General features: G+C 43.6%; 1 protein-coding gene across 6 annotated transcripts in view; it reads left to right on the top strand.

Moving 5' to 3' along the window:
* The window catches only part of BCL11A (BCL11A, BAF complex component), a 101,957-nt gene extending 80,520 nt beyond the window's left edge, over positions 1–21,437 (top strand). Inside the window, exons 3-5 of one of the 6 annotated variants that reach the window (XM_027555370.1) lie at positions 5,534–5,635; positions 11,156–11,298; positions 20,928–21,437. In XM_027555370.1, the coding sequence (XP_027411171.1) occupies positions 5,534–5,635; positions 11,156–11,298; positions 20,928–21,029 (347 nt within the window). In that variant the 3' untranslated portion in view covers positions 21,030–21,437. Of the gene's footprint in view, positions 1–5,533; positions 5,636–11,155; positions 16,428–20,927 lie in introns of those variants that run through there. The other 5 variants (XM_027555368.1, XM_027555365.1, XM_027555367.1 and 2 more) reach the window with 5 other exon arrangements.
* Positions 21,438–25,863: the final 4,426 nt, after the last annotated feature.

Raw genomic sequence — 25,863 nt, 5'->3', positions numbered from 1 at the left:
TGCCCCCAATCCCTCCCAGCATCAGAGTCTTTTCCAATGAGTCAACTCTTCGCATGAGGTGGCCAAAGAACTGGAGTTGCAGCTTTAGCATCATTCCTTCCGAAGAAACCCCAGGGCTGATCTCCTTTAGAATGGACTGGTCGGATCTCCTTGCAGTCCAAGGGACTCTTCAAGAGTCTTCTCCAACACCATAGTTCAAAAGCATCAATTCTTTGGTGCTCAGCCTTCTTCACAGTCCAACTCTCACATCCATACATGACCATAGGAAAAACCATAACCTTGACTAGATGAACCTTTGTTGGCAAAGTAATGTCTCTGCTTTTGAATATGCTATCTAGGTTGGTCATAACTTTCCTTCCAAGGAGTAAGCGTCTTTTAATTTCATGGCTGCAGTCACCATCTGTAGTGATTTTGGAGCCCAGAAAAATAAAGTCTAACACTGTTTCCACTGTTTCCCCATCTATTTCCCATGAAGTGGTGGGACCGGATGCCATGATCTTCATTTTCTGAATGTTGAGCTTTAAGCCAACTTTTTCAGTCTCCACTTTCACTTTCATCAAGAGGCTTTTGAGTTCCTCTTCACTTTCTGCCATAAGGGTGGTGTCATCTGCATATCTGAGGTTATTGATATTTCTCCCGGCAATCTTGATTCCAGCTTTTGCTTCTTCCAGTCCAGCGTTTCTCATGATGTTCTCTGCATATAAGTTAAATAAACAGGGTGACAATATACAGCCTTGACGGACTCCTTTTCCTATTTGGAACCAGGGTCCTTTATTTTGGCCTGTCACCAATAGAGAGATTCTTCCCCATTATAGTGGACTGTCATCCATTCTTTTCAAGGAGACCCAAGGTGAGTGGGAGGTCACATTTCACAGGGTGACCCTTCCTCTTGGGGAGAGCTCTACTCCCGTGCTTCATCTTGTTAGGAAAACAGGGAAATTATCTAGAAATGTGTGTTTAAGAAAAGAAATACATAGATGCACATATACACTTTAGCGAACAGCAAACATCCATACATGTATGTACTTCTCTAGAGAGGCCTGGGTTTTCAAATCTTGATAAAAGTCGGCACCTGGAGCAGTCATGCAGTGCTTTGAAAATGTTGCCTTGTGCTCGGCTGTTTCCGCCCATTTGTACATCAGCAGGATTACTTGTTGATTGGTAGACAGTGATGTGGCTATATGACATACCCAGGGATTCGTTTTGGAAACAAATAGCAGGTCAATAGTTAAGGAGTCTTTGAGATGTTCTTGAGGAAACCTAGAACTTGATTTAATGATCTTCAATTCCAGGGACGTCCCACCTGGCTTATAGCGCTCTCTGTCAAAAGTTGGTCCTGATGCACATAGAAATGTAAAGTGACCTGTGCACAACATTCAGTCAAAACCATTCCCAATTCAGTAAAGATTTTTAATGAGACTTGAGAAAAATAAAATTCATTATTTATTATTCAGCCATAAGGAACCATTGTAACCTAATAATGCATAAGGTCCCTGGGGAAGGAAACATCAACCCACTCCAGTATTCTTGCCTGGGAAATCCCACGGAGAGAGGAGCCCAGCAGGCTCCATTCCATGGAGTCCCAATGAGTCAGATATGACTTAGTAAGTAAACAACAACAACAAATGCATAAGGCATTTCTGAGGCCCTAAATGGAAATGCTGGGTCTGGAGAGACTTTTATGCAACAGAACAGGTTAAAGTGCTTTTCACCAGAGGAGTACAAGGCATATGAAAAGATTGATTCAGAAGAGGGCCACATATTTGCAAGTCCAGAAAGGGAAACAGGAGTCCAGTACTGGCTACATTACACCATGCAGCGTGCCACAGCTGCATTCACAAACACTTCCACTTTTGTGGAAGCAGTGAGGACATCATCTGCCTGGCAAAAGCTGGTTGGGAAGTTATGCAAAGAGCGTTCCCTGTTTGAGTCTGGGGCTGTTCCTGGTTAATGAGGAAGGGTGGAACCTTGGACTCCACATGGAGGTATCCTTAGGAATTTCCCAAGCTTGCTCTGGTCCTAAAGGAGGTGAGTTCCAGACAACCTCATAGCCAGTGGATCTCTGCCAGGAGAACATCAAAGCTTCCAGCTTCCATGCCTCCTCTTACCCTAAGACAGTGCTTATGAAACTGGATTGTGCATACAAATCCCTGGGAGTGCTTGCTAGACAGAGGTTTTTGTACTCCACTCCGCCCCTCCCCATCAACCCAGTTTTTGATTTAGTAAGTCTAAGGAAGGGCCTGGGACTTTGCATTTCCTTTTTTTGGGGTGGGGTGGGGGGACTTCGCATTTCCAAACAAGCTCCCAGGTGATGCTGATGTTGGGCTTGGGTCTGCACTTTGAGAACCACTGCCCTGAGAGGACTACCAAAGAAATAAAGGGAGCATAGGTCAACTGCCTACTTCCCTGCCAGCCAGCCGAGCCCACCTCCCCCTGGGGAGAATGAAAATGTGGGTGGGAGGAGAAGAGGCCCTCAGTCAGGGGCAGCCTGGGGGGTGGGCAGAGCTGCTGGTTGAAGGTGATGCTTAGAAGCATTAATTGTGAGACTCGACTCTGTCTAAACCGTGATGAAATAATTGAAAGCATCATAGCAAAAAGTTAAGCCCTAGGGAGGCTATTAACAGTTTAGCATTTCCAGTTCCTGTGGGGATGTTGATTCTGCTTACCAAGGAGAATGTGTTTAGAGATATGTTTGGTGGGAGAGGCTGCAGAATCAGCTGGGGCTGCCCATTGCCTTTGGTTCGTGGGGGAAGAGAAATGCAAGTATGAGTCTCACTCACAGAGACAGTGTCAGGAGCTTGTTTGGCTCATAGGAATGGTTTTGTTTCTCTTCTACTGACTCTCAGAGGGGAAGCAGAGGTAGAGGATGACAACAGTGGAGGTGAGCCAGGAGGCGCAGGAAGCAGATCAGGTGTTGTTTTCTAATTTTGAAACCAAGTCAGTTCATTCAGACTGTTTGAAAGGCCCACTCAACACCTCTGGGCTGCATTCTCCTCCAAGAGCGGTTATTCCTCCCAGTGGTTCAAGAGAAAGAGATCCCTCCTCACTGGTACTTCTTGGGCAGTGCAGAACATGGTGGGAACCACAAGAGGGAAGGAGAGAGATGGATATCCCAGAAAAGAGCACTGGATGGACAGTCAGGAGACTGATTCTGATCTTCACTTTGTGGTTAACCATCCGTCTAGCTATGAGCCAGTCACTTCATTTCTCAAGGCCTCAGTTTCCCCACGGAGAAGGCAGTGGCACCCCACTCCAGTACTCTTGCCTGGAAAATCCCATGGATGGAAGAGCCTGGTAGGCTGCAGTCCATGGGGTCGCTAAGACATGACTGAGCGACTTTACTTTCACTTTTCACTTTCATGCATTGGAGAAGAAAATGGCAACCCACTCCAGTGTTCTTGCCTGCAGAATCCCAGGGACGGGGGAGCCTGGTGGGCTGCCGTCTGTGGGGTCACACAGAGTCGGACATGACTGAAGTGACTTAGCAGCTTAGCAGCAGCAGTTTCCCCATCTACAAAATGAAGGCATTGGACTTGATGATCTCTAAGGTTTTTTACAGTTCAGAAACCAAAACCAAATCTTGGTGCTAGGTACTCAGAGACTTTCCTTGGTGAGGCCTCACTTTGCCCTGTGGCCTAGTGCTATGGGAAACGGGGTTAGGCTGCTACCCCCAGAAGCTTGGTTTGCTCTAGGCCAGTGGGTTAGTTGAGGAGTTTGCCAACAAGAGATGCATGCAATTGGTTAGGCCTGGACAAGGTTAACAGTTCTCCAGTTTCTTGCTGGAGGTCTAGTCAAGGCACCAAAGGGTTGCTTCCCAGAGTCAGGGGTGGGGAATATGAAACGAGACTACCCGCATCTGAACATCTAAGTACCTTGTTGCTCTCATGTTGGGGTCATAGTACCCTGTTGTGTGGGTCTCCTAAGAAATGGATTTCAGTCTTGGTGACAAACAAATTTATTCAATAGCTGAGGCAAGAACAAGTGCAAAAATGCATTCTCAGATTTCTCATTGAAAAACGCTATGACTAAATCTGTAGTTAATTTCACCCTCACCTCTCAATTCATGGAATGTAAGCAGTTGGTTGAAGGCATGCTTGTTTTCTAAGTCCAGTCTTCAGCTTTTGCTGGTTCATTGTGTGGTATTTGTTTTTTTGGGGGGTTGGGGATGGTCAGGGAGGAGGACTTGCCTCTGTAGATGGTCCTAGGCAGCCTCCCTGGGCAGGCCTGGTAACAACAGACTTAAGAGCTTCCACGAGCGCCACGCCATTGTTAGCCACCAGGCTCCTTATGAAAGGGAACCTTGTGCTGGTCGCCCTGGCTGTTCTTGGCAGTGTGATCTATAGAAGGAGAACAGGACGTATTTTACACTTGAGACCTGCTATCCTAGAGTATAACAACAACTCTTCTAAGTGCTCTTAATATTAAGCTAATGGAAAACATACTCTGTTTACTCACCATCAAAGTCTGTTTTTCTTCTCTGCTGCCTCCCCCAGTCATCTCAAACTCCAAGCCGCTAGAGCGCACGGAGCGTCCCTGCTCCGTCCCTCTCTTCTGTGTCTCAAGATTGACTTATCCATGCTTGGTTAGCTCAAGGTGGCCTTGCAAAAGCTAGGAACTCACCATATAAACCATACAATCCCCAGGTTGCGCAAACCCAATATTTCCTTTTTCACAAAAATCTCAGTGCTAGAAATGCTTGATTTATGGCTAGATTTATGTTTATTAGTGTGAGCAGTCATTTTTCCTCACCAGGATGCAGCCCAGTGCAGTGGAATAGAGAAGGTGGGCCACTCTTTCTGGGTGCTGCTGTTTTTGGAGTGCTGGTTGTCTTCTAGTCACTGAGTGGCAGGATTCCTTATCCTAAAGGTGAGGATTTGGCCAAATTACCTTAACCTTCGAAGTCTAGTCTTTACGTTGCTTTGTGCTATAAGAAGACATGTCTATATGGGGTACTCCATGGATAGAATTCCAAGTCCTGAGATGTCCATGGTTTCCCTATCATTGAAGGTGCTAAATACAGCAGGGGAAGTGTAGGACAGGGAAGGCAGAGTGGAACTCTGTTCCAGAAGGAGAGAGTCACAAACGCACTCATTTTCTGTTACCATATTGTTTTTTGCTTGAACTTGTCTATAAGTAAAGTAAATGTATGCACGTAAGCCAGCCTTGCAGATAACCTCGCCACGTTACCAGCCTGCCGATCATACTGGCAATTTCCTTTTGCTATTCACACATCTCTTATTATAAGACAATAATCAGACTAACAAATGAACCAAAGAACACTCCCCCTCCTACCCCATACCTAAAACATCAATTCCCTTCTCTTTTGTCAAAAAAAAAACCCCCAAATTAAGAACAGAACTGTGGGAAAGAAGTCACCACTGTTCATTTGATACAGGCCTTGGGCCTGTTCACTATCTGCAAGGCTGTTGTAATGATGTTAATCTATTTTAATGCAACTGAAATGTGATATCCTGTGGTTTACAATGCACATTGTTTATAGCTTTCATGCTTGATTTTTGGGTTTTTTTCACAGATAAACTTCTGCACTGGAGGGGCCTCTCCTCCCCTCGTTCTGCACACGGAGCTCTAATCCCCACGCCTGGGATGAGTGCAGAATATGCCCCGCAGGGTATTTGTAAGTTGAGCATTATTTTCTTCTACAAATGTCCATGTGTGTAGAGATGAGAGTTGCTGGAAATTACCCTTATGTTTTAAGTACTGAAAGGAGTTACTTCCAAAATACCTTGGCATCTGCATATGTGTATCCCATTACTCATTTGGCACCTGGCTCCCCCAGGTCATTCAGCCCCAGTGACTTTTTTCCTTCCCCCCTTTCTTTTTCTCCTTACTGAGGGCATGAGGCTGACAGCAGCTCCTCCCTGTTGGTCTCCTCCCCAGGGTCTTGTGTGGCTCCATGACTGGTGACTGCATAGGTCTGTTCAGGGCCCATTTTATTGCTGGGCATTCACCCTCATGGCCTCATTTAGAGGACTTTGAATTTACTCCATGACATGTGCCTTTAGCAGAGACCAGAACCAGAAAGGACTCAGTTCAGAGTTACTGTAGAGGTATCCTCATGCATATTATATATGCATGTACTTTTAAACATGGTATATTTTTATATATGCATTGTACATTACATATATAATTTCTACTTGTTTTTCTCCTAGATTCAGAGAAAAATGCACAGCATTGTTGCTAAAATTCAAAGATACCACCCCCCACCCCCACCATCACTATCACTGTCTAGTTATTGGTTCAAGCCAACTTTTATAGTGGGGACCTTCTTATGAAATTTAGATTTGTATGTTTATAAAAATGTTTCTGAAAGATGTTGTTTTAAAAGGTAATACAGTTTGCCTCTGTCTGTTGGAATCCATGGTATGAGTCACACATGGCTAAAAAGTCTGAGGGGGAGGGGGTGAGGGCCTGGGGCTTGATTCTACCCCAAACACAAAAAAGTAGGCTCAAGAAGAAAAGAAATGTGATGTCTAATTTGTATTTAAGGAAACCGTTTTTATTTTGAAAGTAAATGAAAAAAATGAAGAGCCAGGAGTTGGGGCCTTCAAGGTGGCTGGTTTTCAGATGGGAGGTCAACTAGACCCAGTCTTCTTGTCAGAATGGTATCTGCAGGGCAGGGCCTGCAGCCTGAGATCAAACTGGAAGCTGGTTGTTTATTTTTATTAACTCCTAGGTAATTCTAGCTAACAAAGAGTTATTGTATGAAATTTCACAAGCCCTGAGGTCCTGAGGGCTGGGTGGTGCAGGGGTTAAAAGCACCTCCTTACCCCCTCACCGCCCCAACCTAGCTGGGCTGAAGACTGGGTTAGGTCACTGATTGCAGAGAGCTCAGGGGGTTGGACTCAAGGTGTCAAGTGCCTACATGCTGACTGGGTGGGGAGAGCTCTCCTCGTTTTGCTGGGGGTGCCTGCCTGGGGCCTGTCCTTGGCTGTGTGAACAGAGCCTTTGGAAGGAAGGGAGGAGAAAAGAATGGGGCATAGAGGGGAGGATGGAGTGGGGGCCCAAGGGCTGCTGCCTGGGAAACAGGCGCCTTCTCTACAGCTTCATCCTCCTGAGGGCAGGGAGTTTGATCTGAGGGGGTGGGAAACTAGGAATCTTCTAGTTTGCTGGGGCCCATGCTGGCAGGGCCAGTTTAGGAGTGACCAGAATGAGGTATGTGGAAGTGGGTCGTAGGGATCCAGGAAGTCCTTGGGCAGAACTGATTTGCACCCCACTGGCTTCCTTAACCTTCTGCCCTAGGCTCTCAGAGCATTTAGCACTTATGCTGTGGCCTCCTGGCTGTGTGGACCATGGTCCAGGGCCTTAAAATCACCTGCTCTTGCTTTCCTCTAACCAGGGTCTCCCCTTGGCCTGAGAAGGCCCGGATCCTGGATTCCAGTCTTGTCTACAAAAGCCCTTGTGGGTGTGTAATGTGCGGTTAGTCATCATGTTAGGTAACTAGTCAAGCCTAGGAATAAAGAAGACTCACATTAATGTTGGACATGATAGTTTACAGAGAGCTTTTGTATACATTTGTCACTCGAGCCTCACAATTCTTTAAGGTACTGTTTTTACACTCATTTTACAGACAAGGGCTTCCCTGGTGATCAGAGGGTAAAAGACTCTGCCTGTAATGCAGGAGACACAGGTTCCATCCCTGGGTTGGCAAGATTCCCTGGAGAAGGGAATGCCAACCCACTCCAGTATTCTTGCCTGGGAAATCCCATGGACAGAGGAGCCTGGCGGGCTACAGTCCATGGTTATAAAGAGTCAGACACGACTGAGCGACTAACACTACAGATAGGAAACCTAAGACTTGAAGAAATTAAATGATTATCCTAGAGCCATCAGCCAGTAAGTCGTAGAGCCAGAGTCGCTCCTCAGAATTTGCTCTTCTAAATTATAACTCCTGAGCATTGGTGACAAACTGCAAATGGGGTCATTCCTTCCTATACAATAAAATGAAATAAAGTAAAAGCTGTAGGTGAGCTAATAGCTGATTTTAACCGTTTTGATGCCTCAGAGTTCCTCTGCTCGAGGCCAGATCTCCGGTTATTGCTCTAAATCAAAACAATCCCCCTGAATGCCCAATGAGGCTCTCAAATTGAGAAGTTGATTTTCATCAGGGTAAATGAAGAATATTATTATATTTTACACGTCAATAAATCAATGTAGCCCTAATTTTGCCACGCAGGAAATCAATTCTGGTCTTTCTAAACCATCAAAGATGTTATGAACAAAGTAATTTCACAAATTATGGCAAGTAACACATTTATTGATGACTGCAGTTTAGGAATTTAGAGTCTGTGAGCACTGTAATATAATATGGTGCACTGGCATGAGCCGAGTGAAATACAGATTATATGGTGAGACTGTGATGCATCATTCGCTATTAGTGGACTGGTAATAATTACTAGTTTCAAAGCAGCTCTTTCCATGTAATCTTTAGTCTCAATCGTAACAGCCCTTCTCATTGACATTACGATTACACTAGCTGCCCTCATGATCTAGAATATCTAGTTGATGGGAATACTAAAATGAGGTAGTGAAAACTGTATGTTGTGTGCTCATTATAAGAGAAAATGCCATTTTCTCTGACCTGATGTATGAGAGAGAGGGGAGGGTAAAAGCCCAGTGTTAACATACTGTAGCATGATCACATAACTGGCTCTGAAAAACAAAATTTGAGAAAGCTCAGGGCAGCAAAATAAAATGGACTTTCCTCATTTAAGCCTTTTCAAAAGGACCTAGATGAGATCCTTAATGGAGTGCTATAGATTTTGGAATTTGTTCATAGTGCCTGCAAAACCAGCACTGCTAATTATAGGTCCAGTCCTGGGTTTCAATAGAATATTATAAGGTAAAATACTATTTAAAGGCATTGGTAGTGATGAAAGTGTTAAGGACTTTCTTCAGCTGACAAATCTCCTTTTTACTTACCCAATTCAGATCGTCAGGCTAAATGTATGATAATAACACAGAGTCCTAGAGAGTCAAAGGAGAAAGCCACTGAGGGTCACGGTAGTTGGAACCAGATAGTTTTTTTCCTGCCTATTTAGGACCCAAGTCATTGTTCAACAACAACAAAAAATTTATGAAAATACTCTCAATGATGCTTTTTATTTCTTTTTGAAGCGAGGAGGCAAACAAAAATAGACAGATAATGTGATACTAATGTCAGCATTTTCTTTCAAAATCTTTCTGCCTTTTTTTTTTCCCCTTCCACATTAGGCAGGCAAATGTTTGAAACCTAATTTTGGTATCTTATCATCTAATCTTGTTAAAGAGATTTACCCAGGAGTGGGATATATTGAGTGAGATTATAAATGCATTGTAAAGTAAATTACCAGGTCAGGGCCAGGAGTCCACTCTTCAGACAAGCGCTTGAGTGAGGCTGGCTTGTTTTGGAATACGAGTGTTTGGGGCTCCTGAGAAGATGCTGCCAGCTTCTCTTTCTGATTGGCTAAATGGAGGAATCATAATTGATTCATTCCTCATTCCCACTCTTTTAACTCCGTGGTGAATTTTTCCCTTTTTCAAAAGTTACTGACAAACAGTATCTGTGGCCTTAAGGAATGCCTCTCAAAAAGGGCATGTGTGCTAAGTCTCTTCAGTCTTGTCCGACTCTTTGTGACCCTATGGACTGTAGCCGCCAAGCTCCTCTGTTCATGGGATTCTCCAGGGATGAATACTGCAGTGGGTCACCGTGCCCTCCTCCAGGGGATCTTCCCAACCCTTAAAAGGGGGGACCTAAGAATATTTCCTGCTTGTGTTTTAAGTGTCTTTTCTTGAAATTCCTGGGGAGTTACTGATGTTTCTCATCCTAGTCCTCTGGCCACCAGCATCTGTGCCCTTCTGTGCCCTTTCAAACGCTGAGATGGCTGGTAAACTGTTAGTGACTCCCTTGATTTATATGTTTTTTTTTTTTTAATTTAGCTAGCTCCAAAAAAGAATGATTGGGAAGTCAAGCTGGCCCCTTCTTTGCCACGGCGGCATTTCCCACTCTCGGGTTCTTTTCAGCGAGAAAGAAATAATGTGACTTAAGCAGGGCCCCTCTCCAGACGGCTTGGCGACTGGCCAGAGAGTTGACTAGCTGAACTGTATCTTTCTGTTTCTTTCTCAACTGGAGCTGAGGCTCAGCTGAGGGCGCAGGATGTTGTATAATTTGGTTCACGTTGTTAGCCTCTCAAAATAATGAGGAGGAGGCCAGTGTAGCATTTCTCAGCCTGCTGCCCGTCATGGTGCTGGCTGCTTTAACTGTTCTTCAATTCGGATGCCGTGTCTGCTTAAGTTGGCACCAGACACTCCTCCTAACTTCTCTAGACTTGCATTTGTTTGACTTGGGGGGACAACTCCTGAAGATTTGATACGGCCCATTGGTTAAGTCTGAATTAAATTTCTCTTTTGAGATTTTTTTGCAGCATCCCTTGAGATAAACATGGGAATCCCCACGGGGTGTTATGGAACCAGAATTAGGACTCACTGCCCCTCACACAGGCTGGGATGTGAGATTTTACTAGTCTCTCTTCCATGTAATTATTTCACAAGGACTTTCTCATGTTTAACAATATCAACAACTAGTGTGTTTCAGGTGAAGATTAAAAGCATTTCTAGGGCCATACAGAATTGTAATGAGTTAACCTCTTTTTTGATATCTCCATGAAATGATCGCCTATTTAGAAAGTTTACCTGCCACCCAGGGGGTTTTAGGAAGCAGGAGACTTTCCTTTAGGTCACCTTGTCCAAGTCCCTCACTTCATGGAGGAGGAAACAGAGACACAGATGAAATGGCTTGTCCCAAAAAACACAGCTGGTGAAGATTGGAAAATTTGTAAGATAGTTGTTGAACTTCCTAGAATGTAGGGATCCTCATCCTTGAGCTTGGATTGGTCTAGATTTTTCTGCTTTAAAGACTGGATTTAAAATGCTTAGCACTGAGTCAAATGGCAGGAAGACTGCTTTGACAGACATTTGTTGGGCACCAATCCCCAGGTGTACCAGCTCATTCTAGGCACAGGGGATAGGATCAGCGAGGGCTTAGGCCTTGGGGTTGACAGCTGGGGGAAGGGAAGGCTGGAGGTGGAACATAAATAAGCAATTGCTGATGCCCTCCTCGGTGATTAAACATTGATGTTGGTGTTGTATTATTTTGCAGGTAAAGATGAGCCCAGCAGCTACACATGTACAACTTGCAAACAGCCATTCACCAGTGCATGGTTTCTCTTGCAACACGCACAGAACACTCATGGATTAAGAATCTACTTAGAAAGCGAACACGGAAGTCCCCTGACCCCGCGGGTTGGTATCCCTTCAGGACTAGGTGCAGAATGTCCTTCCCAGCCACCTCTCCATGGGATTCATATTGCAGACAATAACCCCTTTAACCTGCTAAGAATACCAGGATCAGTATCCAGAGAGGCTTCCGGCCTGGCAGAAGGGCGCTTTCCACCCACTCCCCCCCTGTTTAGTCCACCACCGAGACATCACTTGGACCCCCACCGCATAGAGCGCCTGGGGGCGGAAGAGATGGCCCTGGCCACCCATCACCCGAGTGCCTTTGACAGGGTGCTGCGGTTGAATCCAATGGCTATGGAGCCTCCCGCCATGGATTTCTCTAGGAGACTTAGAGAGCTGGCAGGGAACACGTCTAGCCCACCGCTGTCCCCCGGCCGGCCCAGCCCTATGCAAAGGTTACTGCAACCATTCCAGCCAGGTAGCAAGCCGCCCTTCCTGGCGACGCCCCCCCTCCCTCCTCTGCAATCCGCCCCTCCTCCCTCCCAGCCCCCGGTCAAGTCCAAGTCGTGTGAGTTCTGCGGCAAGACGTTCAAATTTCAGAGCAACCTGGTGGTGCACCGGCGCAGCCACACGGGCGAGAAGCCCTACAAGTGCAACCTGTGCGACCACGCGTGCACGCAGGCCAGCAAGCTGAAGCGCCACATGAAGACGCACATGCACAAGTCGTCCCCCATGACGGTCAAGTCGGACGACGGCCTCTCCACCGCCAGCTCCCCGGAACCGGGCACCAGCGACCTGGTGGGCAGCGCCAGCAGCGCGCTCAAGTCCGTGGTGGCCAAGTTCAAGAGCGAGAACGACCCCAACCTGATCCCGGAGAACGGGGACGAGGAGGACGAGGAGGACGACGAGGAAGAGGAGGAAGAGGAGGAAGAGGAGGAGGAGGAGCTGACGGAGAGCGAGAGGGTGGACTACGGCTTCGGGCTGAGCCTGGAGGCAGCGCGCCACCACGAGAACAGCTCGCGGGGCGCGGTGGTGGGCGTGGGCGACGAGGGCCGCCCCCTGCCGGACGTCATGCAGGGCATGGTGCTCAGCTCCATGCAGCACTTCAGCGAGGCCTTCCACCAGGTCCTGGGCGAGAAGCATAAGCGCGGCCACCTGGCCGAGGCCGAGGGCCACAGGGACACTTGCGACGAAGACTCGGTGGCCGGCGAGTCGGACCGCATAGACGATGGCACTGTTAACGGCCGCGGCTGCTCCCCGGGTGAGTCGGCCTCGGGGGGTCTGTCCAAAAAGCTGCTGCTGGGCAGCCCCAGCTCGCTGAGCCCCTTCTCCAAGCGCATCAAGCTCGAGAAGGAGTTCGACCTGCCTCCCGCCGCGATGCCCAACACGGAGAACGTGTACTCGCAGTGGCTAGCCGGCTACGCAGCCTCCAGGCAGCTCAAAGATCCCTTCCTGAGCTTCGGAGACTCCAGACAATCGCCTTTCGCCTCCTCGTCGGAGCACTCCTCGGAGAACGGGAGCTTGCGCTTCTCCACGCCGCCCGGGGAGCTGGACGGAGGGATCTCGGGGCGCAGCGGCACGGGAAGTGGAGGGAGCACGCCCCATATTAGTGGTCCGGGCCCGGGCAGGCCCAGCTCAAAAGAGGGCAGACGCAGCGACACTTGTGAGTACTGTGGGAAAGTCTTCAAGAACTGTAGCAATCTCACTGTCCACAGGAGAAGCCACACGGGCGAAAGGCCTTATAAATGCGAGCTGTGCAACTATGCCTGTGCCCAGAGTAGCAAGCTCACCAGGCACATGAAAACGCATGGCCAGGTGGGGAAGGACGTTTACAAATGTGAAATTTGTAAGATGCCTTTTAGCGTGTACAGTACTCTGGAGAAACACATGAAAAAATGGCACAGTGATCGAGTGTTGAATAATGATATAAAAACTGAATAGAGGTATATGAATACCCCCTCCCTCACTCCCACCTGCCACCTCCTTTTTTCACCATTCCCCGCCCCCCTTCCCCATCGCCCTCCAGCCCCACAACCTGTAGGATTTTTTTCTAGTCCCATGTGATTTAAACAAACAAACAAACAGAAGTAACGGAAGCTAAGAAAATGAGAGTGCTTGTCACCAGCACACCTGTGTTTTTTTTTTTTCTTTTTTCTTTTTTTCTTTTTCTTTTTTTCCTTTATGTTCTCACCGTTTGAATGCATGATCTGTATGGGGCAATACTATTGCATTTTACGCAAACTTTGAGCCTTTCTCTTGTGCAATAATTTACATGTTGTGTATGTTTTTTTTTTTTTTTTTTTCTTTTTTAAACTTAGACAGCATGTATGGTATGTTACGGCTATTTTAAATTGTCCCCGATTCGTTGCTGAGAAAACACCGTTGCTGTTTCCAGTTCCGTTCTGAGAGAAAAAGAGAGAGAGAGAGAAAAAGACCATGCTGCATACATTCTGTAATACATATCATGTACAGTTTTCTTTTATAACGTGAGGAGGAAAAACAGTCTTTGGATTAACCCTCTATAGACAGAATAGATGGCACTGAAAGAAAATCTACACAGTAAACGTCTGTCTCTAAAGGGTTAAATATTATCAATTGGAGAGGAAGAAAAGGCCTTGAATTGACAAACTAACAGAAAAAAGTTTATTCTATCATTTGGTTTTAAAATATGAGTGCCTTGGATCTATTACAACCACATTGATGGTTCTTTCTACTTGTTATAAACTTGTAGCTTAAATCAGCATTGGGTGAGGTAATAAACCTTAGGACCTAGAGTATAATTCTATATTGTATTTCTCACAACAATGGCTACCTAAAAATATGACCCGTTGTCCTAGTTAATCATCATTTTCCCTTTCGTTTAATCTTGTAAGCAAAACTGATTATACCAGTATAAAAGCTATTTTGCTCCTGGTGAGAGCTTAAAAGAAGTGGGCTCTTTTGCCCAAAGTTTTATTTTTTTTAACTGATGATTAAATTGAATGTGCAACGTGCAAAGGCCCTGAAACATGATTAAATACATTAGTAAGGAATTCATTTTATGAAGATAACTTGTTTTAAATAATGTCTTTTGAAGAAAAGTTCTGGCACCAGAAGAAATAGATCCAGACCTACTTGGTTGTCAAATGGACAATCGAACAATAAACGTTAGGACCTCGAATAGCATGTTAAAAAGAAGAGACTGACAATAAGGTTTGACAGAGGGTAACAGAGGGGGAAAAATATGTGATTTATTAGCACAACATGGTACTCTTTGCCATTTTAAACTAGAACAGGTGTATAAGCTAATATTGATACAATGATGATTAACTATGAATTCTTAAGACTTGTGTTTAAATGTGACATTCTTAAAAAAGAAGAAAAAGAATTTTAAGAGTAGCAGGATATATGTCTGTGCTCCCTAAAAGTTGTACTTCATTTCTTTTCCATACACTGTGTGCTATTTGTGTTAACATGGAAGAGGATTCATTGTTTTTATTTTATTTTTTTAATTTTTTCTTTTCTTTTCCTTTCTTTTTATTAAGCTAGCATCTGCCCGAGTTGGTGTTCAAATAGCACTTGACTCTGCCTGTAATATCTGTATCTTTTCTCTAATCAGAGATACAGAGGTTGAGTATAAAATAAACCTGCTCAGATAGGACAATTAAGTGCACTGTACAATTTTCCCAGTTTACAGGTCTATGCTTAAGGGAAAAGTTGCAAGAATGCTGAAAAAAATAATTTGAACACAATCTCATTGATGAGCATTTTTTAAAAAAAAAACTAAAAAAAAACTTTGCCAGCCATTTACTTGACTAATGAGCTTACTTACTCGGACTCAACATTGCAAGCGCTGTGAATGGAAAACAGAATACACTTACCATAGAGATGAATGATTGCTTTCGCTTCTACAGTGCAAGGATTTTTTTGTACAAAACTTTTTTAAATATAAATGTTAAGAAAAAAATTTTTTAAAAAAACACTTCATTATGTTTAGGGGGGAACTGCATTTTAGGGTTCCATTGTCTTGGTGGTGTTACAAGACTTGTTATCCATTTAAAAATGGTAGTGGAAATTCTATGCCTTGGATACACACCGCTCTTCAGGTTGTAAAAAAAAAAAAACATACATTGGGGAAAGGTTTAAGATTATATAGTACTTAAATATAGGAAAATGCACACTCATGTTGATTCCTATGCTAAAACACATTTATGGTCTTTTTTCTGTATTTCTAGAATGGTATTTGAATTAAATGTTCATCTAGTGTTAGGCACTATAGTATTTATATTGAAGCTTGTATTTTTAACTGTTGCTTGTTCTCTTAAAAGGTATCAATGTACCTTTTTTGGTAGTGGAAAAAAAAAAAAGACAGGCTGCCACAGTATATTTTTTTAATTTGGCAGGATAATATAGTGCAAATTATTTGTATGCTTCAAAAAAAAAAGAGAGAGAAACAAAAAAGTGTGACATTGTACAGATGAAAAGCCATATAATGGCGGTTTGGGGGAGCCTGCTAGAATGTCACACGGATGGCTGTCATAGGGGTTGTACATATCCTTTTTGTTCCTTTTTCCTGCGGCCATACTGTATGCAGTACTGCAAGCTAATAACGTTGGTTTGTTATGTAGTGTGCTTTTTGTCCCTTTCCTTCTCTCACCCTACATTCCAGCATCTTACCTTCATATGCAGTAAAAGAAAGAAAGAAAAAAAAAAAGGAAAAAAAAAAAAAAAAAACCAATGTTTTGCAGTTTTTTTCATTGCCAAAAACTAAATGGTGCTTTATATTTAGATTGGAAAGAATTTCATATGCAAAGCATATTAAAGAGAAAGCCCGCTTTAGTCAATACTTTTTTGTAAATGGCAATGCAGAATATTTTGTTATTGGCCTTTTCTATTCCTGTAATGAAAGCTGTTTGTCGTAACTTGAAATTTTATCTTTTACTATGGGAGTCACTATTTATTATTGCTTATGTGCCCTGTTCAAAACAGAGGCACTTAATTTGATCTTTTATTTTTCTTTGTTTTTATTTTTTTTTTATTTGGATGACCAAAGGTCATTACAACCTGGCTTTTTATTGTATTTGTTTCTGGTCTTTGTTAAGTTCTATTGGAAAAACCACTGTCTGTGTTTTTTTGGCAGTTGTCTGCATTAACCTGTTCATACACCCATTTTGTCCCTTTATTGAAAAAAATAAAAAAATTAAAGTACACAATGTAAGCTTCTTGTGTCCTCATTTGACACACTCTGTAAATTACTTTCAAGAAAATAACAGGTTTTAAGAGAAGGCCAGTCAGTCTTTTTCAGGATTATTTCTATGGGCATTTTGATGCGTGTATTATACCCTAAAGGAACATAAAGTACTTACTATATTAAAATAGACATATCTCAAGCCATGGAAATAGTTTTTAGACTTTATAGTTCTAGAATAATTTTCAAGAAATGGAAAGTGTTTTCAGTCTGATGTTAAAAACTTTCCCTCCATCTCTTAGCAGTAATCCATTCAGATATAAATGAAAAACTTTCTGGTAATAGCATCTTAAACTTTTATTCCCTCTGGATTTTTTTTGCTGTTCTTGTCTGAAAGTTCTTTTCTATTCTCCCAACCTGCCCTATGGTAGAACATAATGTAAAAAAGGTGTTTTTTTTTTTTTTTTTTTTAATCAGCTCTTTTCTTTCTGAGTAAGAGTCTTTCCTCATACCCAAAATAACCCCACCCCTCAAATCTAAAAATCCAGAAATGAAAGCATCAGGTAAAAAAAGAGAGAGAAAAAGAAAGCAGTAGCTAGGAGTTTAGGAGTTTAGCCAGTTTTAGCCAAATGTGTGGAATCAGCCACTGATTTCCTGAGATACATGAGGGTTTGCTCTGTGATTCTAAGAGCCTAAGGAACCCTAGATGGGACAGATGTTTTAGCTGTTTTTACAGTCTTTTTGACTGATAGCAAATGAGAGTGGGGATACCCTTTAGTTATCTTTTGGCCTACCAACAGACATAAAATGAAACAACATCTTTGAAAAGCAAGTTAGGTCTGTCTTAAAAGCCCCTCCTTAGAAATCTGTGTTGTCATTTTTACAAATACTGCATGTTGCAGCATCTACACACGTACCTCTGTGATACTGTCTCCCTGTTCCCAGTGTAGATGAATGGATACGACATTGTTCTTATTTTTGTAAAAACCAAAACAAAAGCCATTCTGTTGTCTTGTGGTAGCATTTCTGTTGCTCAGTTCTTATGCCCTGGTGCCTTGTAAGGTGGCCTTTTCACGGAATGCCTTTTGTCTGAGGCAAGAATAGTTTTATCCTTCTAAAATACAGAGAAAGTAGGTGTACTCTTTTAAAAGTCAGATTGGGTGGAAAGCAGAGAGGCAGAGAAGAATCCGGTAAGAGATGATTTGGGAGAGTATAGTAGAGGAGCTGGGGTGGCATGAGGGGGTACTTGCAGAAGGTGATAGTTGGCAGTGAAGTGAGGGGAGATATATGTGTTTTAGACAAGTTTACTTCACCAACGCAACCAGAATGCTGTTCAAGACATAGAGAAATAGTCTTCAGTGCCATGCCAGCTTCAGATATGGTGACTTCTGCTTCACCATATTAAATGTCCATAAAAGTGCTGTGTGTTCCTATCACTGCTTTATTAGGAGCTGTGAGTACAGCTGCGAAGGTTTTATATACAGTATTCATTTTAATTTCTCCGTATATGATGCTCTTAGTGTAATGAGGTTTTGCATCCTGACAGACAGAATTAATGGTGGATACTCTATGCTTGTATGCTCAAATTCCTTAAATCAAACGGGGACTGGGGAGGGGTGCAAACATTTGGTGATAAATCACAAATTATGTTTGATTTACATAATCCCAAAGTTAAATAAATTTATTGCGAGACAGGTTCTTCAGGGTTCTCAATCTCCTGAGTTATTGAAACCCTCCTATAAAATATTATTCCTGAAGCTGTGTGAATAATAGAAGCCTGAAAACCTAGGCAACAAGAAGATAGCTTATAAATGACATCTTGCATCCGGAACACTAAAATTAAAAAGCTTAATTTAAATAATAAAAAACATTTCCAACAGTAGATGAATTCATGGTAAAGTTTTTTAAAACAAAGAAATAATAAGGATGAACACATTTCAGGATTCTCAAGTTACATTTATGTGACACCCCTGATGTGTTGAATGCAATGTTCTCTACATACTTGAATGCCTGGTGCTTAAAATGTTCTCTTTTATCTTCATTTTGAAAACAATAAACAGGAGTACAGTAAATAACTATGTCTCACAGATTTTAACCGAGACACTCTGCCTTACATGTAGTACCTTTATCCGCAAACCACATACAGTCCTCTCTCTGTTTAGGACTTACAGAAAGAGTGAGATGGACGTATTTTAAAGGTTGCTAAGAAGTAAGATTGGTTCTTCATTTGTACCAGCACTGGCAGGAAGTGTGAAGTAGCCGAGTTTTTTCCCAGGGCATTCTGTGATAGAAATGTTTATTTAAATACCATTTCTGTATATGCAATAAGTTCATCCTGTATATATTCATAATGCTGGAAGTGAGAACTTGAAAGGAAGTGGTGGTGGGGGTTAGATATCATTTCATTTGGGGAAATAAGGAAATGAGATGGTTTGTTCACAGACACTAAAAGTTTGTTAAAAGGTACTGGGATATGTCAGGCCTTCCTGAAAAGGAGTTGAGAAGCCTCAGGCCCCACCTTGTCCTGCTTCAAACACTTTACTCTCAGAGAGTGAGGGAGGAAATTCAGAATTTTCATTTTTTAAACCACTCCCCTGCTCCATGATTTCCTATGAATGTTTTGTAATCGTGTGTTCTTCATTATGATTTGTTCCTCCATTGTCCCTGGGCCTGGTGTTTTCAAGAATGTTCACATACTATACTCTTTTTTTTTTTCTCTCCCCACCCCCGAGACTTCCCATTTAAAAAGAAAAAAAAATTGTGGGACTTTTGCTGGTATAAGGATGGGATTGGCAGTGCTCTTTAAACCTGCTTGGAAAAAAATGTTTTTTAAAAGATTGTTAGATTTTTAACGATTGTTAGCTTTCAAAAGGCGTTAGCCACTTAGCAAATTTTCCTGTCTTCTGAGGCCCTGCCACTTTCCCAATAAAAATAAATGAACCCCTTTTTAGGGACATGAACATCAGAACACATAGATGGAATTGGGATGATGTACATTTACTCCAGGGCTGCTTTAGCTACAAATGGTAGACATGGATTGTTGGGTCTGCACTTTTGCTTGCTGTCATCTTGTTATCCCATTAGGCCACTGTTTCATTTAGTAAAACACATGGCCAATGAATCAGCCTTTAGGGGGATGGGCCTGTTTCTCTCTCTCTCTCTATTTCCCAGTGTCATTCATGATCATGGGAGGCGATCAATTCCTCCCTTTCACGTGGGAAAGGAGACCAATACAGTTCACATGGGTTATTGTAGTCAAGAACCTAAACTTGGCCGAACGCAACTCAATGGTTGATCCAAATACTGTTTTTCCTTTCTGTAAAGTGATAAAGGGAGCATTTATCAGGTCTTTACAAGATGGCAGAAAAGGCAAATTAAGCCATTTCCCCAAGGTCTGTCCTCTAAAGCAGGGCCCCCAAACCCATGGTGGGGGCTGTGTTTTTAAATAATGGTGGACGTGGTGCATGCCCATGCTAGCTATATACTTTGTCTGTTAGGATTTTAAATATCGGTAACAGGCTGACAAAGTGGCTTGAAGAGGGTATCAGCCAAAGGAGCTTCAACGACAGTGACTTAGGGCTGGGCCCGGAATGGGGATTCCCCAGAGCCCACCTGGATACAGCAGGCCCCTCAGCTCAGGTCTCCACGCTCAGGGGGGGTTTTCGGAAAGCAGCCGAGCTCCAGACCCTGGGGCCTCCTGCGGCGCCAAGTCAGGGGAGAGGAGGCCCCAGGCCCCTGCTTCGGGTCGCCATGGCAACGAAGCCTGGAATGCCACAGTGGTAGCCCTCTTCCTCGGCACATCCCACATCCGGACTCCCAGTTCTGCTGCTTCAAGTCAATGTACACAGCAAGGGAGGAGCCCCGAAGGAAAATAACCACTCCCTTCTTCCCTCCATCACTGCCTTGCCCCCTCACAAAAAGAAAAAAAAAGAAAAGAAAACTGCATGTTTGAAAGAAACTACAGGCAGTTTTTGGTGCCATTTGGGAACAACTGTTTTGAGTTCTGGTTTCCTCTTCAGAGATTTGTTCGCCTCTTGTAAATCGTTGGCTGCTTTGACGTTGAACTTGATAACATTTCATGTTTTCGTTGTGCTGCTTTTACATCAATTTTTATTTTTTTGTTTCTTTATAATTTTATTATTATTTTAAGGAAATGTCCCCCTCCCTCCCCCCTCCCCTGTTCTCCTCAACCAAAGGACTGTTTCCTACTCAGTTTGCTCAGTCATAAGGGCAAGTGTTCCTTCCAGGTGTGTCCCCAGCTTATTAGGACTATCCTGGGATGGGGAGGGGGTCTGGGTCCTTTGGGGGAGAAGGGGAGAGAGGTGTGGGAAAGAACTCAGAGGTCAGAGATCTGGGGGGAGGTGGGGAGATTCAGGTTTAAATCATGCTTAAGATGCCGGTGGCTCAACCTGTGTTTAAGTTGTAATTTTTAAAAAGCTAGTTAGAGAACAGAAAATCACTGGGCCAAGTCACACCTGTATTTTTTTTTTTTTTCCTCCCTCCTCTGTCTCCAACCTCTTTCTAGGTTCTTCACACACCCCCATTCGGCGTAGTGCCCAGAGAGCTCAAGATGTGTGGCAGTTTTCGGATGGAAGCTCGAGAACCCTTAAGTTCTGAGAAAATTTGAACCCCCAGGGGCGGGGTGGACGCGAGCCGCCCAGCCGACATCTGCGTGGTCTGTCATCCTGCTAGTTTGTGATGTTTTCTGACAGTAGCCTCCAAGAAGCCGTTGTGCGAAGACAGAGTCCTGCAGTGTCCTTCCTGCCTGGGCCTGCAGTGTCATTTTATTTATATTTTTTAATAAAAAGTAAAAACAAAAAAACAGACCCACATTGGAACAGTGAATCAGTCCCCTAGAGAGGGTCTGTGGACCACCGCTGCTCTGAGAGCCGTCCCGGCCCCTCTGAGACCAGCCAACCCAATTCCCTGTCTTGTGGAAATGAGCATGAGTTCCCCAAACCCCTTGTTTCTATACATTCTATGTTGTCTTTTAAGAAGTGTGCTTAACATTGACACAATAAATGTTGGAGCTTTAGGTGGTGTTTGTTTGTTCTTTAATTATGAATGCTTATAAGACAATGCAGCTGCTTTAGAACTGTGTTTCTGAACCCATGTCCTGCAGACACCTATCTGGTGAGAAGGAGGGACAGATTTGAGGGATGGGTAGGAGGTGCAGGAGGGAAAATAGGTTACTGCTTATCAGATGGCATAAATTTTCAAGGAGAATCAAAATGCAAAACTTGGGAATAAATCATAGCAATATCATAATTAATGTAGTAGTAGTGTTGCTGTTTATTAATGCTGAAGTGTAGTTTTCCTAACTGTCTGACTTACAATTTGCATACCATTAAATAATGCATAATATGGCACACTGAATTCTGTTTTTCAAATATATGCTTTTGGTGGCTACTATGCAGGATTTGAGTTTGTCTTTTAATTTAGCTCAAGAAAGATAATGTCACTGGGTTAGTGGTAAATCCCAAAGAAGGTGATGAATATCAATAGTTGTTTATTAAATATTCTAATTTTAGGTTCCCAAACCTTCAGCAAATATATCTTAATGCAGACAAACAAACAAACATAAAACTTCTTTATTACTCACACCAGGAAATTTGGGGCAGATTTTATAAGGGGAAAAGATGATAGGAGGAAAGAGTTCCACATCAGACACTCTATTGTCATTGTGATAGCGCCCCGTTCCTTAGAAATTAGTGACACAAATAAGTTAGGTCTACAAATGAGTGATAAAAATTCCTTGTGGCTCAGTTAATTTGCAAAGAACTTTTCTCACTTTGGCGTTTTCTATTGCCTAGAGATCCAGACGAAAACTAGAGACAATATAGCGTATTAAAACAGGTTTATAAATAATAGAACTCAGACACCTGTGTGTTGCAGATTTACATATTGGCTGTGAACGCAAGTGGGGAAAATCTTACCCACTCACCCTCTGGCTAGGTTACCTAGCCTAGTGAGAAGACAGCAAAATAATTGGCATCTGGATTCTTTCCTGGTTATTCATCATAAATAATGACTCCTCACAGTCAAGCGCTGCTTTATGCGTGATACGGGGCTTTCATATGCATTGTTTCATCTGATCCTCAGTGGAATAGATCTCAAGCCTTCCATTTTGTGGATGAGAAGAGTGAGGCTCACCAATGTTAAGGTCTTGCCCAAAGCCATGTCATTGAGAGCAGAGAAGCCAGTGTTCTGGTGTCTTGTCAGCTTAATTCCACTGAACTCTGTGACTGGTCAAAAGGATTGTCTCTTACCATGTTAGCACACAAGCTGTAAACGTTCACCAACACACACACGTATGGCTCTCACTCAGAGATCGAGGATGTCCACTATAAGGGCACACAAAGATGTCTTCTCCTACAGCTGACTGCTCACTGCAGAGGGGAGCCTGGAGCAAGCAAGACAAATATCTCTGGTCGATGAGGTGGCCTGGATGAGTTTTTGAGAGTTCCTCTCATCTAGGTGAGATGGGACCGCCAGACAAGGGTTATTTTTTGGAGGAACATTCCCTGCCCCACATTCTGCCTCTGTGTTACTGAAACCTCAGACCATTAGGGATTCCGGGACAGCATCTTCCCTGAACGTGCTAAGCCCCTTGCCAATACCTAGAAATGGTAACTCTGCTTAACAAAGGAGACCCGACTGAAATAGAACAAACAATCCTGGATTTGGGGACAACTTCAGCCTTGGTGCTTGCTACACTGTAATTTCTGATCTGTGTGTTTCTGCCTCTACCTCTTATTTCTTCTTGGAGTCAGTGTGTACATAAACGGTATCTCTAGAAGTAGGATTACTGGGGGGAGGAGAGGGAGTGGGTAAAGTGTATATTTTTCTTCATCCTCCTTTTGGAGAAGAAAGAGCCCTCGTTGAAGCAAACAGAAAACAAACCAACCCCAAACTCCAAACTCCACATATCTTCCCCCATACTCTTCACTGAAAGAAAATAAAAATTCATTTTTGAAATTCATTGTGAGATGATGATGGTGCACTAGGGCTAGAACTTTTGAAAGCCCATGCAAGACAGATGATTTGGGAAGACATCTCCCTGTGCGATATGCCAAGGTCACGATTCTCCATGAATGGTTGAAGCAGCTGAAGGGACTGACAAATCTGATCCGGGTGCTTACTGTGCCCTCTCCCCAGAGGGAAACTTCAAATTGCAGAGAGATTAATTGGTTGCCAGGCATGCGCCGAGCATGGACTAGAGGACACAGTCCCGGGTTCTCAGGAAGTAGGGCCCAAATAACGGACATTGTTCTCACCCTCCCAAGCCTGGTCTATGAACATTAATTCTGTGGTCTGTCCAGACTGTCACACAAAACAAAAAGTTCTGTTAGCTGTCTGGGTCCATGGTGGTGGAGACTTAGTAGCTTCTATAGCACCCAGCACCAGGCCATTTGAATGTTGGTGGTGCTGGAGAAAAAAGTGATTGTATCAAAACCGGTGATAAAGAAATAAACAAAAATGGTGATAATGAAAAATCTTAGGGAAGAAGAGCAATCTTGGATCCTACTGGGGTATAACTGAGTGCCCTGACCTCAGCTAAATGTATCCTGGGCATTTTTACTTGGAGTTTTCCAGAGTATTTGTATTAAAGTCCCATCTTTCAAGCAGTAAGAAATATCTTTCCAGTTTTTTGTGTGATGACATGATTTTCTTTTTTTTGAAAGCTGGATAGTGAGGTGAATGGTGAAGATGGTTATTCATATTAGCAGGTTTTTTCCCAGTGTTAATGTTTATTCCTATGAAGAATTCTTGTTCTTATATAGATTAGTATCCCCAGAGAGTAGAGGTGGAGTGGATCAGAATGGAAGTGTTTCGTAGGTGTTGTTTCTCTTTATACATGCCACACAACATTGGCTCCTTTTTGGGTGGAGTGAGAGGGAAGAGATTTGAGGAATTTGCATAGTGGTTGTGAAGATTTCATTGAGTTCAGTTGGAAGTTCAGAAAACACATGTGTTCAAGCACACCTTTCAAGGACCATCCTGAGTTCTTCATCAACAGGGAAACAGTAAGGTGAGGCTCCTTTTCTCTGACTCCCTAGCGGAGTTAGCACTTCCCAGTTTGCACTTCTCCGGAGGTACATTAAGCTAAAAAATGTCTCAATTCCAGCACAATCCAGAAGCAGTCATTCTTTCTCTTCCTCAGTTCAGTTCAGTTCAGTGGCTCAGTCATGTCCGACTCTTTGTGACCCCATGAATCGCAGCACGCCAGGCCTCCCTGTCCATCACCAACTCCTGGAATTCACTCAGACTCACGTCCATCGAGTCAGTGATGCCATCCAGCCATCTCATCCTCTGTCGTCCCCTTCTCCTCCTGCCCCCAATCCCTCCCAGCATCAGAGTCTTTTCCAATGAGTCAACTCTTCACATGAGGTGGCCAAAATACTGGAGTTTCAGCTTTAGCATCATTCCTTCCAAAGAAATCCCAGGGTTGATCTCCTTCAGAATGGATTGGTTGGATCTCCTTGCAGTCCAAGGGACTCTCAAGAATCTTCTCCAACACCACAGTTCAAAAGCATCAATTCTTCAGCACTCAGCTTTCTTCACAGTCCGACTCTCACATCCATACATGACCACTGGAAAAACCATAGCCTTGACTAGACCGACCTTTCCTTCCTAAGTCGATAAGTCGCTTCAGTCGTGTCTGACTCTCTGTGACCCCATAGATGGCAGCCCACCAGGCTCCGCCATCCCTGGGATTCTCCAGGCAAGAACACTGGAGTGAGTTGCCATTTCCTTCTTCAATGCATGAAAGTGAAAAGTGAAAGTGAAGTCGCTCAGTTGTGTCCGACCGTCAGCGACCCCATGGACTGCAGCCTTCCAGGCTCCTCTGTCCATGGGATTTTCCAGGCAAGAGTACTGGAGTGGGGTGCCATTGCCTTCTCTGTTTCCTTCCTATCTTAGTGTAAATTAAGATATCTATTGTTGGGACTTCCCTGCCTGGTGGTCCAGTGGCTAAGGCTCTGTGCTCCCAGTGCAGGGGGCCCAAGTTTGATCCCTGGTTGGGGAACTGGATTCCACATGCTGCATCTAAAAAGATCCTGCATACCACAAGAAAGATTCCAAGTGCTGCAACTAATACCCAGCTCAGTCAAATAAATAAATACATTAAAAAAAGAAATATATATAGTTAAATCACATTACCTTTCTCCTTGCTTTATATTTAAAAAAAAATACTGCCAGGAAATAATTAAGATTTGTAGAGCACTTTTAGGCTTCCCTGGAGGCTCAGATGGTAAAGGATCTGCTTGCACTGCAGGAGACCTGGGTTCGATCCCTGGGTCTGGAAGATCCCCTAGAGGAGGGCATGGCAATCCACTCCAGTATCCTTGCCTGGAGAATCCCATGAACAGAGGAGCCTTGCGGGGCTACAGTCCATGGGGTGGCAAAGAGTGGGACACGACTGAGTGACTAACACTTTCAGACTTTCATAGGGCACTTTT

Source organism: Bos indicus x Bos taurus, chromosome 11 (genome assembly GCF_003369695.1).
Source record: "Bos indicus x Bos taurus breed Angus x Brahman F1 hybrid chromosome 11, Bos_hybrid_MaternalHap_v2.0, whole genome shotgun sequence".
In the NCBI taxonomy this organism is placed as follows: Eukaryota; Metazoa; Chordata; class Mammalia; order Artiodactyla; family Bovidae; genus Bos; species Bos indicus x Bos taurus.
This window is presented reverse-complemented; position numbering and strand designations above follow the sequence as displayed.